Source organism: Arabidopsis thaliana, chromosome 5 (assembly GCF_000001735.4).
Source record: "Arabidopsis thaliana chromosome 5, partial sequence".
Taxonomy (NCBI): Eukaryota; Viridiplantae; Streptophyta; class Magnoliopsida; order Brassicales; family Brassicaceae; genus Arabidopsis; species Arabidopsis thaliana.
Window position 1 is genome coordinate 13,814,082 of NC_003076.8, and position 13,408 is coordinate 13,827,489.

Here is a 13,408-nt window from a genome sequence, read left to right on the forward strand (position 1 = left end):
TATTTTCCGCCAAAATAAAAATTTCGTAAAATGTTTTTTTAAAAAAAAATTTTGGCGGGAATTTTTTTCCGAAACTTTTTGGCGGGAAATTTATTTTAGAATATTTTAGGCAAAAAATATTAATATTTTATTTTGTTAACCTAAATCAATTTACAAATAGGGGTAAAATGGTCATTAAAAATTTAAAGAGGGTATAAATGAAAATAGCAAATAGAAAAGGGTAGAATTGAAAAGAGGTAGTGTGAAAAGGGTATTAGAAAGAATTTTTCAATTGTATTTTGATGGTTAATTTTAGGATTTCATCCATAGTATATCATCCCGTGTCAATTTCGATCCAAACTCATCCCACCATATAAACTTGTCCCGTGAAATTAAACATCATTTTAACCTCGTCCCGTGAAATTAAAACTTAATAAAATTTTAAAATCATTAATATTTATAAAAAAATTATAGACTTTAACTTTTAAAAAAGTTTAAAAAATTGTAATACTTAACTTTTAATAAAGTTTAAATATATATATATATATATATATATAATATTTTAAAACTTTTAAACTTTTACTTATTTAAAAAAAAGAACCGAAGTAAAACGAAAGCTCCTGCTCATTCGTATTTCAAAATCACTTTGGTCTTTTTTATAGTATAACTCTTAACGATTTCCTCATTTTTTAAGCAATGTGGGACCTTTAAAACTTATTTTTTTCATCGATGGAGTATTATATGTTTGTTTTAAGAAATTTGAATTTCATCAAATGCAATTTTTTAAAAATATTTTATACCTATATGTATTTTATATATAAAGTAAAAAATATATATATTTATATTTAATGTCGATATATAGATTTTAAGAAATTAACCTTAATCAAATATAGTTAAATAAAGAAATATTCAATTAAGGATAAAATTTAGGAAAGAGTTAATTCAACTAATTAATGCAATTAAGCTAATTGTAAGTTTTTAGTTATAAAGTATTTGATTGAGATTAAATTTATAAGGACTAATATTGAAAATAGTAAATATGTGAGGGATTTTTGGCTAAAAACCCTACCAAAAATGTATATGTAGATATTTTCATAAAAAATAATTATGCCACAATTTAAAATTTTGAAACCCTAATTATTTCTCAATCCACATTTTTTCGTTTTAAATTTGCAATTGTACAAAATAATTATCACTTCCTAAACCTTTCTTTTCTACGTGTATTAAGTTATACAAAAATAAATTGATATTGCTGATTCAAATAATGTTAGAAAAATGCCCAAATTTAGCTATTAAAATAAAAAAACAGTTAGTCAAAAATACAAGTATATCAATCCCAAATCATGATGAAACTAAATATTTATTTATAACTTTTTTTACCCAAAACATAACATTATATATATATATATATATGTATTTGTTATATAAATTTTGAAATACCTTTTTAAAGTACTTTTGTGTTAGTAAAGTAAGAATTTACAAAAAATGTCATTAGAATAAAGTCAAAAACAATTATTATTTTTTAAATATTATTCTTGATATATTTTAGGTTTATAAAATATTATTAATAATTTAAATATAATAACTTTAAATTTCATGAGACGAGTAATATAACGGGACTGGTTTGGATTGATATAACAGGGGTTAAATTTATATTTTATTATTTTATCATCACCAATTGGTTTAGTTACAACATTAATATAAATTATATAACAAATACTAAATTAAAAACCGTAAAAGTTAATATTATTACTATATATATATATGAATATATTTGTCATGTGGTGTACCACGGATTAAATCCTAGTTGATGTTTAAAATAACGCAATAATTATATTACACTATGGGACACTTTTACAAAAAGATTTGTCGTTTTAGGCACTTCCAAAAGAGAAGGCACTTTGGCTTGTTAAATTGTCCAATTTGCCCTCAACCTTATTTTCTCTTTTTCTTTAGCAATATTTCTTTTGTTCTTCACCATCTCTTTTACGAAAACTTCTCTTCTTCCTCTCTCTCTTTTTCCAAAATCAAAATCAAATATTATAGGATAACCTCAATATTCAAAATTCAAATTTAAATCTTATAGGATTTATCATCATCTTCCCTATCTCTCAACAATCTAACAGTGACAATAAACTACACTATCTTCGATTACCAAACCCCACTACGCTTCCTCCGTAACTTCCAGTGTCACCTCCTCCTTAGCCACCTCACGGCCACCACCAGCGTATCCTTTTCCACCACAACCTCCACCAGATCTGTACCTTCTACTATGTATCTCGTAACCACTGTCGCCTCCTCCATTTCCGCCACCACCTCCTCCGTATTCATTACCGCCTCCCTTGCGATATCCGCCACCACCTCCGTCACAGGCTCCTCTACCGCCTTGAGCAAATGGGTGGCTCTGGTAATTTGATTTTTCTTTTTTTTAATTTCAATCTCAAGTCAAAGAAGAATTATCTTAATTGGAGAGTACTAACCCTTGGTTTCTTTGAGATTGTGATTTATTTTGCAATTTAAATCTAAGTTTTGACATAAATTTGAGATCCAGTTCTCTAAGAAACTTCTTCTTCTTCAACAATGGCGGTTTGATTTGATTTTTGCTCTCTTTCATGGGTAAAACTCGTTTCACCTACGTAGCATCGAAATTTCGGTTAATCAAACCTCATGTTATTATGGACATAGATCAGTAAAAAAGTTTCCGAATGGATATATTTAAATGGACACTTTCTTATGGACACCAAAAAATTGTTTGTTAATTTTTCTTTCAGTTTGCAGATACCTCCACCTTCAAGACCTTACAGACATAGAACTTTGGTTTCTTTACAAACCACAATAATCAAATCTCCTATTATTGTGGACATGGTATATAGAATGGATATGGATCAGTAGAAAGGTTTCCGAATGGATATATTTAAATGGACTCGTTATTATGGAAACCAAAAAATTGTTTGTTAATTTTTCTTTCAGTTTGTAGAGACCTCCACCTCCAAGACCTTGTGGACATGGAACTTTGGTTTCTTTACAAACCAAGGTTAATCGAATCTCTTGTTATTATGGACATAGTATATAGAATGGATATGGATCAGTAGAAAGGTTTCCGAATGGATATATTTAAATGGACACGTTATTATGGATACCAAAACATTATTTGTTGTTTTTCTTACAGGTTGCAGAGACCTCCACCTCCAAGACCTTATGGATATAGAACTTTTACCAAAGTTTTGAGATAATCGAGATCGAATTTTTTAAGAATCTTCTCTCATTTGTTTGCAGAATTGGTATCACCGATTTCTCGTGAGCCGCCGCCATAATCGATAAGAGGAATCGTGGAAGGGGAGAGAGAGAGAAAGAGAGAGAGAGAAAGAGAGAGAGATTTTCTTTATTTCTAATTACGTTTAGTTGAATTGAGGGTAAAAAAGTCCAAAAAAATAAGAATTAGTGTAAAAAGTGTTTATTCCCTGAAAAGTGCCTCAAACAGAATAATATTCTCTAAAAGTGCCTAAACGTGTCACATTCCCTAATTTATTTAACATTAATTTGTGAAAACGTCAAATGAAAATGTTTGTGTTTTAGTCAAATGTCGAGAAAATCATGTAGTGTCATGTGTAATTAAACTTAAGTGAATCGTATACCAACCTATTAAATTTAGTTAAGGAATATCACCTTATGTTAATTCTTAGCTCAATTTTGGTATTTTTTGCTAATTCAAAGTGTGACTCGATTTGCACTTATAGTTTGAATATTCAACATGAAAGAAAATATATTAAAATAGTTCTCTAACATTATATAACTTATCACGTATATTTTTTGTATGACGTGACCACGATAAAATGTCTATAGTACTATGCCATTGACAACTATACCATTAGTTTTGGGATAAAGTCGCTTATGGAAAGAGAAAAATCGAGGAGGCTTAATTTGGCACACTTCACATGAATAATAGACAAGATAATTCGTAATCGGATTGTCTATTCAAACTATAACGTTCTGCATTAGTTGGAAGATTCCCCAGCAATGGTTTAAGATGAGAACGATAGGAGAACTCCTCCGATTCAGATAATTATAAGATAAGCTTTGAATGTTACCAAAAATTGTTACCTATACTTCTTCATTATTTCCACTTTTATACATAAAATTTCTTTGTTGAACTCTAAATTTGAACTTTTCAAAACTAGTTTTCTTAAGTATTTACATATACATTTTAAGAAAATAGTTTCAAAGTAAAGGTATTTCCGTTATCGAGATGCCAGCATGCAGCCACTTCAAAACAAACAAAAAAGTTTAAACCAATATTGACCAAGAAAGTCAAATACTTATATCTCGACTTAGACAATAGCAAATAAATTTCTATAATAAATCAAAATATCTTACGCGTTTAAACTATATATTTTGTAAGAAACTTGAGAAATAATCAAGGGGAATTTGTAAAAATAGCCTTTTCAATGCATTTTTGCAAAATTATCTTCTTCCATTGTCCACTTTAAGAATACCCATTTTCATAAACAAAATGACTAAATTACCCTTCATCTAATGAAACAAGTAATTAAAAACTGAAATTTTTCCTTGTAAATTTTTTTAAAGCCTTTAAAAGCTTTGTAAAGTTCTTAAAAACAAGTAAAATAAATTTAAAACCTCTTAAAATCCTTATAAAGTCTTTAAATACTCATGTAAATACATTAAAACCCTTTTAAAGGATTTACAAGAGTTTTAAGAAGATTTTAAAAAGTTTTTCAAAAGATTTACAAGAGTTTATAAAGGATTTCAAAAGAAATTACAAAAGTTTTGAAATTGCTTAAAAACTCCTTTTAAAATCCTTTAAAAGTCCTTTAAAAACTCTTGTAAATCCTTTAAAAATACTTTTAAAACTCTCGTAAATCTTTTTTAAATCTTCTTAAAACTCTTGTAAATCTATTTTCCTCCAAAAATATTTTTCGGAGGGAATTGATTTTGGTGCAAAAAAAATACTTTGGTGGGAAAGTTTTGGCTGGAAAAGTTTTTGTCAGACTTCTTTTGGCAGGAAAATTATCTTCGGGATAAGTTTTGCGGGGAAAATCGTTTTTCATTTAGATAACTTAAAACATTTTCTAATATGGCTAAAATGATAATTAAAATTTAAATGAGTATATAAATGAAAATGGACTAAAGAAATGTGTACAATTAAAAAGGGGAAGGGCATTCTTAATAATTTCTCAATAAGCTATGTATTGTCCAAAATAGTTGAAATTAATTACTAGTTTTGCTAGTTTAACAACAAACTAATGGTACAACACGGCTTAATTGCATACATAACTTATCATCCCGGCCCATAACCGTATTTTTATGCTTCTCTATAATATCATCAATAATGAGGGAGAAAGTGAAAAAATTCCACACGCAAATCGTGATGATCTCAAAATAGGGTAGTCACCTGCAAGATAAGGTATGGTTAGAAAAGAAACAATTTTAATATTGTAGTAGGTATACACACATATATACCTCACGACAGACTTCGTCAAGGCTCTTGTTTTTCTTTTTGTACATGTCCATAATAGTTACAAATGATTTGTATATACGGTCATCATCCTGAAACTTTTTGTACAAATAAATGATATGTAAGGGAAAGTGGAACACAAAACATAAATTAAAAAAAAATCTAGTAAGGCTATACTAGAAAAAACTTTTATTTGGTTTAAGTTCTTATAGAATTGTTAGGAAAAACACTCAAATTTATGATAAAAGCAAAATTTTCATCTATCTTTTCAACTCAAAGTAAATATGGCATACCTTAACTTTTCTGACAAAATCAAGAGCTTCTGAATACTCAATATCAACATACTTCTTTGGTGGAGTTTGTTCACACTCGAGTTTTATTTTGAAACCATTTTGGTCACACTCGGGTTTTATTTCAAAACCCTTTGGCAAGAATGTATTGAAACCTGATATCGGCTCTTGGTCCTCTTTGAAGAGTTCTTTAACCACTGATTTTACACCACTTGGATCAATTCTGCCATAGAATACTTTTTAGATTCTTTCTTCATCTCCCAGAAATCACAAGAGTCTTAGGTGAATCAAAATGAAATTTATTTAAGAGCAAACCCAATTATCAACATTGAAAATATATACCTCTGAGCTGAGTAAGCAGTCATGACCTGAAGAAACCTAACATAAATTTCACGTTTGTTTTGAAGTTTGTTCTTCACAATCTTGAGGTACTTACGTGGGTTACTTTTAGTTATCTTCGATGCGCTCATGGTTTCAAAATTGTCAGTGCTTAATCAAACACATAAAAAGAGTAAAAACGCGAATAACATAAGTCTCTCAATATTAAAAAAATTCAACAATAGAACACAATCAAAGTCACATACAAATAACGGTTAGATCTAGCAATCGGAGTACAATCATAGGAAAACTGCAATGGAATTTAAAGTGATCATTGATAAAATTTGAAATAATGTAACCTCAGTATTATTTCATTATAAATACTTCAAAACAAGAGTGAAAGGCTTAAAACAAAATTCGAAAGAGAAACAATGAGATATAATTAAAGAAGCACATAGAGCATTAATAAACACCTAAAATCATCTAGTGGAGAAAGATTCCTACATACCTCATACGAAACAAACAGATAATAGACAAACAATTTCAACAAAGAAATCTGAGAGAGATGTTTAAAGTTTTTACAAATAACATAAAACGGATAGACTTATATATAGAACATATGTAAAAGAGAAAATCTTCATTTTAAGGTAACATATTTATTTTTCTCTCTTTTTTTTTGTGTTCTTTCATCTTTTATTTGACTAGTTTGTGACTTATGTTTTGCACGCGGTTTTATTGTTACTTTTTAAAAATATTTAATTTCGTGTGATACACGTCTATTTTTGTTTAAAATATTTTATATTTGTTGTAATAGTGATAAAATCAATTTTTTCAAAAAGTTAAAAGAAATATATACATTTTCTTTTTACACATGGATAAGTATGAGTTGATCATAGTTAACTTTATAAAATAAATAAAAAGCAATCCCTAAACATATCCCTATACACTAATGTATTACATTTATTTGATTTTATAATAATAATGCATTAAATACAGTGTTCTTTTGGTTAAATATAGTAAAAATACATTTTCTATTAAGTAGCTTTTCTAAATATTTATAAGATGCTGATTTGATGGGATATTTATAGTATAATTTAGGAACAAATTTGGAGTTATTATGCCTACAATCTGGTAATTTTGACTTACAAACTTCTTAAAAATGAAAAAGTAATTTGATTTAAAAGTGAGACTATATTTGGCTATTTTTCTTATTTTAATCTCAACAATTAAATCAAAAGGAACTTTCAATATTAAATTGACCATATTGAGCTAACTAATTATAAAATAGATTTGATTAAGTGGTAATGAGGTGGCACTCTAGATGGAGGAGTTTATTTTGATTATATATAATTTCTATATTAAATAAAATATAATTTTTAATATTAAAGAGAATTGACCATATTAATAAGAAATTTAAAATAAATATATTATATATTCAGATTAGAAACAAAAGAAAATTATACTGAAAAATCATCTAGTCTCTTTGTAAGTTCCTTCCCTAAAGTGGTTGATCACTAAACCACCTTATTTCTTTTTTTCTTTTTCTTTTTTTTAGCAAGGAACCACCTTATTTCTTTCTTTCTTTTTTGACAGCAAAATACAATCATCCATTTAAGCTAGAAACCGACGGTTTCCTTCAGGTGAGAAGTAAGAACCAGTCCGGTGTAGAGGAAGCTTACATGAGAAAGATAGAATCGCGAGATCTTGCCTTTTTAGCGAAGTATTCATCGCGGACATTGTTTAACGTGGAACAAAAGATAGAGAATAAATGAGGAAACCCAAGTTTTAACATACTCAAATCTTCTAACTCCGAAGAAGAAAATGTGGGCCACTCATCGGGAGTGTCCAAGACCCGAATAAGCTCCTTGCAATCTATCTCAAAAGAAACATTGGAATGGATGATGACATGAGGGAACACATTGCCAAGAGAAGAGCTTCAAACTCTATGTGAAGGAGAGATAAACAATGGTGAATGCACTTTAAGCCAAGATTAGAGAAATGATGATCAAAACCAACAATCCATCCTAAACCACATAAGGAGGTTGTGTTTACTCATGACCCATGTACCTGGCATGTCAAGCAATCTCTGATAGGGGAACGAGCGACTAAGTCTTGGGTAGGTGGTAGCGAATCAATAATCTTTTCCCGGCTTCTTGCCACTCGTAAAGATTTCGCCTCTTAGCTTGCAAGCTGAATGGTGTCTGCATGGTGGACTTCTATGTTCCCAAAGACTTTGGAATTGCATGCTTTTCAAATAAACCATATAATCCAAGGAAAGTATTTTATACTTTCTTCGCTTCCGCCGAGTTCTTTCGTTCTCCAGAAGAGGTAATCTAAATTGTGTAAATCGAGGGTGCAAGGAAGACCTTATTTGTTCCTAAGTGGCTATCAAAAAGCACATGGTTTATGGTCTCATCACACATTCACAGTGAGGGCGCACCTTATTTGTTCCTAAGTGGCTATCAAAAAGTTGTTGGCAGGTAGCTAGACATCTCGTGGCAGTTTGCCAAAGAAAGTGTTTAATTTTTCTAAAGGATTGGATCGTCCATGAATGTTCATGTAGTGCCTTAACATTGGGTTACTAAAAGGGAGGCAAAATCTCCTCAAAGGCAAGCTTTTGTTGCCTTGAAGCCGGATCTGACAGTGTAATTGCCAGATTTGTATGGACCCAGATGTACGAGTCTCTCAAAAAGGCATGACTCAGATGTAGTCTAAGAATGTGGGGTATTTCTTATGTAGCTATCAATTCTTGAAGTTTTTCCTGCTTTCATGCCTCAATGATTGGGTCTATCAGCGATAACGTATAGGTTAGAATCTATTGATGTCAACTTACTTGTCATTGGGCACTCTAGTATGGTTGGAATCCATGGATCACTCCAGACTCTGGTGTCGAACCCTGAGCCAATGTTTTTCCTCAAGCTTGAGAGAAGGAGTGGTCTAGCCGCAAGCTTATTACGCCAACCATAGGAGGGTAGATATGACGGCTTGACGAGAAGGGGGCTCGAGTAGCAGAAGTACATTCCTCTTAGGACTCGCGCCACAAGAGAGTTTGGATATTTCATTAGTCTCCACAACTGTTTGGCAAGGAGGGCTAGATTAAATTCTTCTAACCTTCTGAAGCCCAATCCTCCTTTAGATTGTGGGAAGCAGAATTTGTCCCACACAACCCAATGGAGACCTCTACTCTCTTGGTTGTTGCTCCATCATAAGTTAGAAATTTCACTGTTGAGTTTGGAACAAATGTTTTTTGGTAAAAGGAAACTCGACATTACATACATTGGAAAGGCTTGTGCCACTGATTTGATAAGAACCTCTTTACCTCCCTTAGAGAGTAATTTTGACGACCAAGTATTTATTCGGTTTTTTAGACGATCTTGTACAAAAGCAAAAACTTATGCCTTGGGTCCATAGCTCTTTGCAAGGAGTCCTCAGTAGGTGCCCATACCTCCTTCTTGGTGGATACCTAATATCCTTTTAATATTTGCCTTCTTTTGAGGATGGACCTTGCTTCCGAACATAACTGAAGACTTGGAGAAGTTGATTAAAATTACCAGATTAAACAACGACTACATATCTACCAATGCAATAATAGAACCGTACGACTCCAACATAAGACAAAACACTAATATCCAGTTTGGAGAAAAAAATGATTAATTAAACCATATGAATCTGAAATTTGTTTTTCCAAAACTTGTTTAAGAACTTTTCATTGATGTAAATTGCAATCTCATAGTTTTGTTAACAACAAAATGAACTGTAAACCCAATTTCAGACTCGTGTTTGTTCAATCCTAAACATGTTGGTTTCTTTCCTGATTTGGCTATATCTTTTTATAATTAATAACAATGAGACTATGATAGTTTATTAATTAAAAAAATATACAATATATTAATCAGTTCGGGTAGCCGATTTGGAATTGAAGAAATGTATTTAGTATCGAGTATTAATTTATAAACATATACTAAAAATCTTAATCAAATTTTTTTCCTTAATCCAAAATCTCTAAGCTTTAAAAGTTCAGTAGCCAATTGACACATTGTTTGTATTTATAATTTCAATATGAGTCCATCCTAAACCTAAAATAGATTTAAGCAACTTGTAAGTGAATATTTAAATAATCAAAACGAATTGTTATAAGGTTTTTTGAACCATTTTAGAGGACCCAAAAACTGTGAATCGGAGATGGAAGATCCACAATTTGTAATCGACCATATCTCCTTGTTCAAGCAACTTTAAGATAAACTCAAAATGGTATAGACTCTTCCTGAAGAAGAAATCATAATCTCACGGCTATATAAAAAGAGGATAAAACTAATAAAAGACTAAACTACTGCTTAACTGCAACAGTATTAATTAAAAAGGTTCAAAATCACAGTACAAAAACAATTAATACAAAGGAAAATCGTGGAATCCTGCTCTAAATCAATTTTTTACCAGATTCTTGAAATTTACCTACAAAGAAATAAGATCTTGTAAGATTGTAAATTCATATAGTGATAATTACAAATGCGATAGACATGTACTAACACTATGTGATCCAACAAAATACAAAAGAGAAGCATTAGGGTGTTGCTAATAAGAGTATATTATCTCTGTATTTGTCTAACAAGTGGTGGTTTCGAAAGAGATTTATATAACTCAACTTAATTTATAACAAAAAATCATTTTAATGAAACAGAAAACTTTGTAGAGTTTACACCTCAAAGTGAATGTCCCTAAATGTCTCAGCTATTTGAGTAAACCGACCAAACAGTATCACAAAAAAAGCCATATTGCATCTTCCTCTGGCTTCACACTCGTTTCTTCAGACAGTGAACCGGCTTCTTCTGGAATCATCCTGCGTATAGACAAAGATATATTAAGCCACATGAGATCTAAAACATGTACAAAAAGATGATAGCTTCTTCTTTAGAGAAGTGTAATTACATGGTTATTGAAAGTTATCTTGTCGGTGACATCAAGTATCTCCTTCCACTTCTTCCCAATACCCATCTGAATTACAATAACAAACACCAAGTAATAAATTCATCAGATAGATTCATAAACCAATCTTAACATATTGCCAAGTTTTAAAACAGATGTCCATTGACAAAGATAGTTATGTTTATAATGCCAATGAACTATTATATTTACTATTATGTTTATAAGTCGCAACATATAACCTTAACATTAAAAACAACAATTTTACTATTGCAGAAGTATCTCAATCATCAGAAGCTGGTAAAACTCTCAAGGACAGGCAACAAAGCAAGTTAAGCATCAAAACCCACTAGCTATATAGTTCTCTGTGTAGCATTAAGAATTCTCGTAACGAGTGTTAGTATTTTCTAAAGTTTACCAAACTAAATTTGGATATCCCACCAACAATCATAATCATGAATAGCCAACACCAGCATCAATATAAACATAGTGAGAAGACAAACAAACATCATACCAGAACAGCTTCATTAGACTTCGTCCTAGTCCACAAGGAGAGCTTGTCTTGCTTCGACTGTGGACGGACACTAGCAACCACACCACAAATCTCATCTGCTTCATCAAATTGCTCTCCAATCAAAGCCATCAACTACATATCATAAGAAATAGAACCAGTCACCAAAACCACATATCATCTAACAAAACACAGAAGAGTAAAAGGTTAGGGTTAGGGTTAGAATGTAATACAGTTTCAAGCCAGCCTTTGTCTAAAGCTTCCTTCCTATTAGCAGTAACAACCCAAGTCCACTTTCCTCCATTAGCACACTCTGGATCTTCCCACTTTGGCTCAACACCAGCTTTGAACAAGTGAATTTCAGCATTCGCTGTCAATTTGCTAGTCTGAAATATAGTCTCGTGCAATCTAACAATAACCAAAAAATTAACATCCTTAGATTTTCGGATCCATACACATAGATCGAGATTCACAATAACCATAGCTTCTATACAAATCCCAGATTTAGAAGTTACAAAGCAAGGCATTGACAAATATTGAAATCAAAGGAGAAGAGAGAAAGACGAACCCCCAAAAATCTTCGACGGTGTCGAAAGTATAGGCTTTACGAAGAGAAGCTCCCCAGGCGGCGCCTTTCTTTGATTGGTTATCGAACCAGAAACTCCACTTTCTTTCGAGCTTGTGTGGTTGTTTCTCCGCCTCTGTCGCCGGTAATTCCGCCGCCGCCGGGAGAGGCTCGTTCACATCATCGGTCGCCATATTCTTCGCAGTTGAGTTTTCTTCTGAGACGGCTTTTGGTTACGAGAGAGGGACAGAGAGATTGTTTTTGAGATGTATTTTGGAATGGTTTAAGAAGTGAAAAGGGCTATTTCTGGACTCTATTGGGTCAATTTTGGGCCGGTCCATCAGAGCATTTAACTCTTCTTTTCTTCTTTTTTCTTTTTCTATTGTCTTTTGGTATTTAAAAAACAAGTAAAAATAAAAATCTCCAAAATTAATTGCAAGTGGAATCCCAATAGACAAGGGTTTAAAGTATTTTTTTTTACAACAAGGTGTTGTTAAAAAAAAAATAAAAAAAAATACACCAAGGTATGAGATCTAATTTCCAAATAGCGGAATTTCTTTCATATTGTCAATGCAAAATCTTAATTAGTAGTATCAAATTAGAAAATATTGTTTACATTAGAGGTTCTAGAGTAATAAAAGATATTTTATTATATAAAGCATGATTTTTAAATTTAGTAATTCATATGACTGTTACATGTGTTATTTTTGTAGATCTTAGATTTTGGTACATGTAATTTTATTATAAATTTTAAAATTTTTAATATAAAATAAGATAAATTAAAGAAACAAAATAGTTTTAAAAATGTAAATAAGATTTTTATATTATAGTTCCAAATATAAATTAAAAAAATAAAGTTATTATAATTCCTAATCTTTTTCCCCCAAAAACAAGAAAACTTACAAATCTCTGCTTGATAAACTCATATACTCTCACTCGCCGCCTAAACTTCGGCGACGTTTGTTTGATCGCCGTCGTTCTCTCTTAAGACGAGAAGAAGTGGCAAAAACTGTACATTCTGTATCAGTTACCGCATAAAATCCGGCTACTAATTATATAGAGGTGAGTATTTGAAATCTTTTTCCTTCTAAGATTATAATTAATTGTAAAATTCCTTTATGTATTATATTTAATATAATAAGATCGTTTCCTTAAATCCTTTTTAAAATTTTTAGGAAGACGGTAATCAATTTTCTTTTAGAATTAGTAATTTCAAATTAGAATTAGTAATTGATTTATAATTTCTTTCAGTAAGATACATATAATTATCTTCTTTACATTTTTATTTCTTTAAAATAATATGTAATCTTATATTTTCTATCTTTGTTTGATAAGATACATATAATTTTCTA

At 30.7% G+C, this 13,408-nt stretch overlaps 2 protein-coding genes and 1 pseudogene across 5 annotated transcripts; all 3 read right to left on the reverse strand.

Annotated features, from left to right (window-relative positions):
* Window positions 1-5,424: 5,424 nt before the first annotated feature.
* On the reverse strand, window positions 5,425-6,212 carry AT5G35610 (Paired amphipathic helix (PAH2) superfamily protein; the record flags this gene model as incomplete). Its single annotated transcript, NM_122952.1, has 3 exons — window positions 5,425-5,544; window positions 5,746-5,965; window positions 6,085-6,212. The coding sequence occupies 3 exons, from the start codon at window positions 6,210-6,212 to the stop codon at window positions 5,425-5,427; spliced, it is 468 nt and encodes a 155-aa protein (NP_198411.1).
* A 1,530-nt stretch (window positions 6,213-7,742) lies between these two features.
* AT5G35615 lies at window positions 7,743-9,602 on the reverse strand (annotated as a pseudogene). Its single transcript has one exon.
* A 740-nt stretch (window positions 9,603-10,342) lies between these two features.
* LSP1 (Eukaryotic initiation factor 4E protein) lies at window positions 10,343-12,363 on the reverse strand. 3 transcript variants are annotated; one of them, NM_001344112.1, is made up of 6 exons: window positions 12,060-12,322; window positions 11,725-11,899; window positions 11,495-11,626; window positions 10,987-11,052; window positions 10,760-10,897; window positions 10,343-10,512 (listed from the first exon to the last, which is right to left on the reverse strand). In NM_001344112.1, exons 1-5 carry the CDS (start codon window positions 12,248-12,250, stop codon window positions 10,865-10,867), a joined length of 597 nt encoding a protein of 198 aa, NP_001332369.1. In that variant the 5' UTR covers window positions 12,251-12,322; the 3' UTR covers window positions 10,343-10,512; window positions 10,760-10,864. The 3 variants fall into 3 exon arrangements, with proteins under 3 accessions (NP_001332369.1, NP_198412.1, NP_974852.1); NM_122953.3 differs by lacking the exon at window positions 10,343-10,512 and having other exon boundaries at window positions 10,540-10,897; window positions 12,060-12,363; NM_203123.1 differs by lacking the exon at window positions 10,343-10,512 and having other exon boundaries at window positions 10,648-10,897; window positions 10,987-11,626; window positions 12,060-12,287.
* Window positions 12,364-13,408: the final 1,045 nt, after the last annotated feature.

Coding starts and splice junctions, on each gene's coding strand:
- LSP1 (NM_001344112.1), bottom strand. CDS start 12,250: ATGGCGACCGATGATGTGAACGAGCCTCTCCCGGCGGCGGCGGAATTA. Junction 11,900..12,059: donor ACCGTCGAAGATTTTTGGGG/GTTCGTCTTTCT, acceptor GGTTATTGTTAG/ATTGCACGAGACTATATTTC. Junction 10,898..10,986: donor AGATAACTTTCAATAACCAT/GTAATTACACTT, acceptor GTCTATACGCAG/GATGATTCCAGAAGAAGCCG.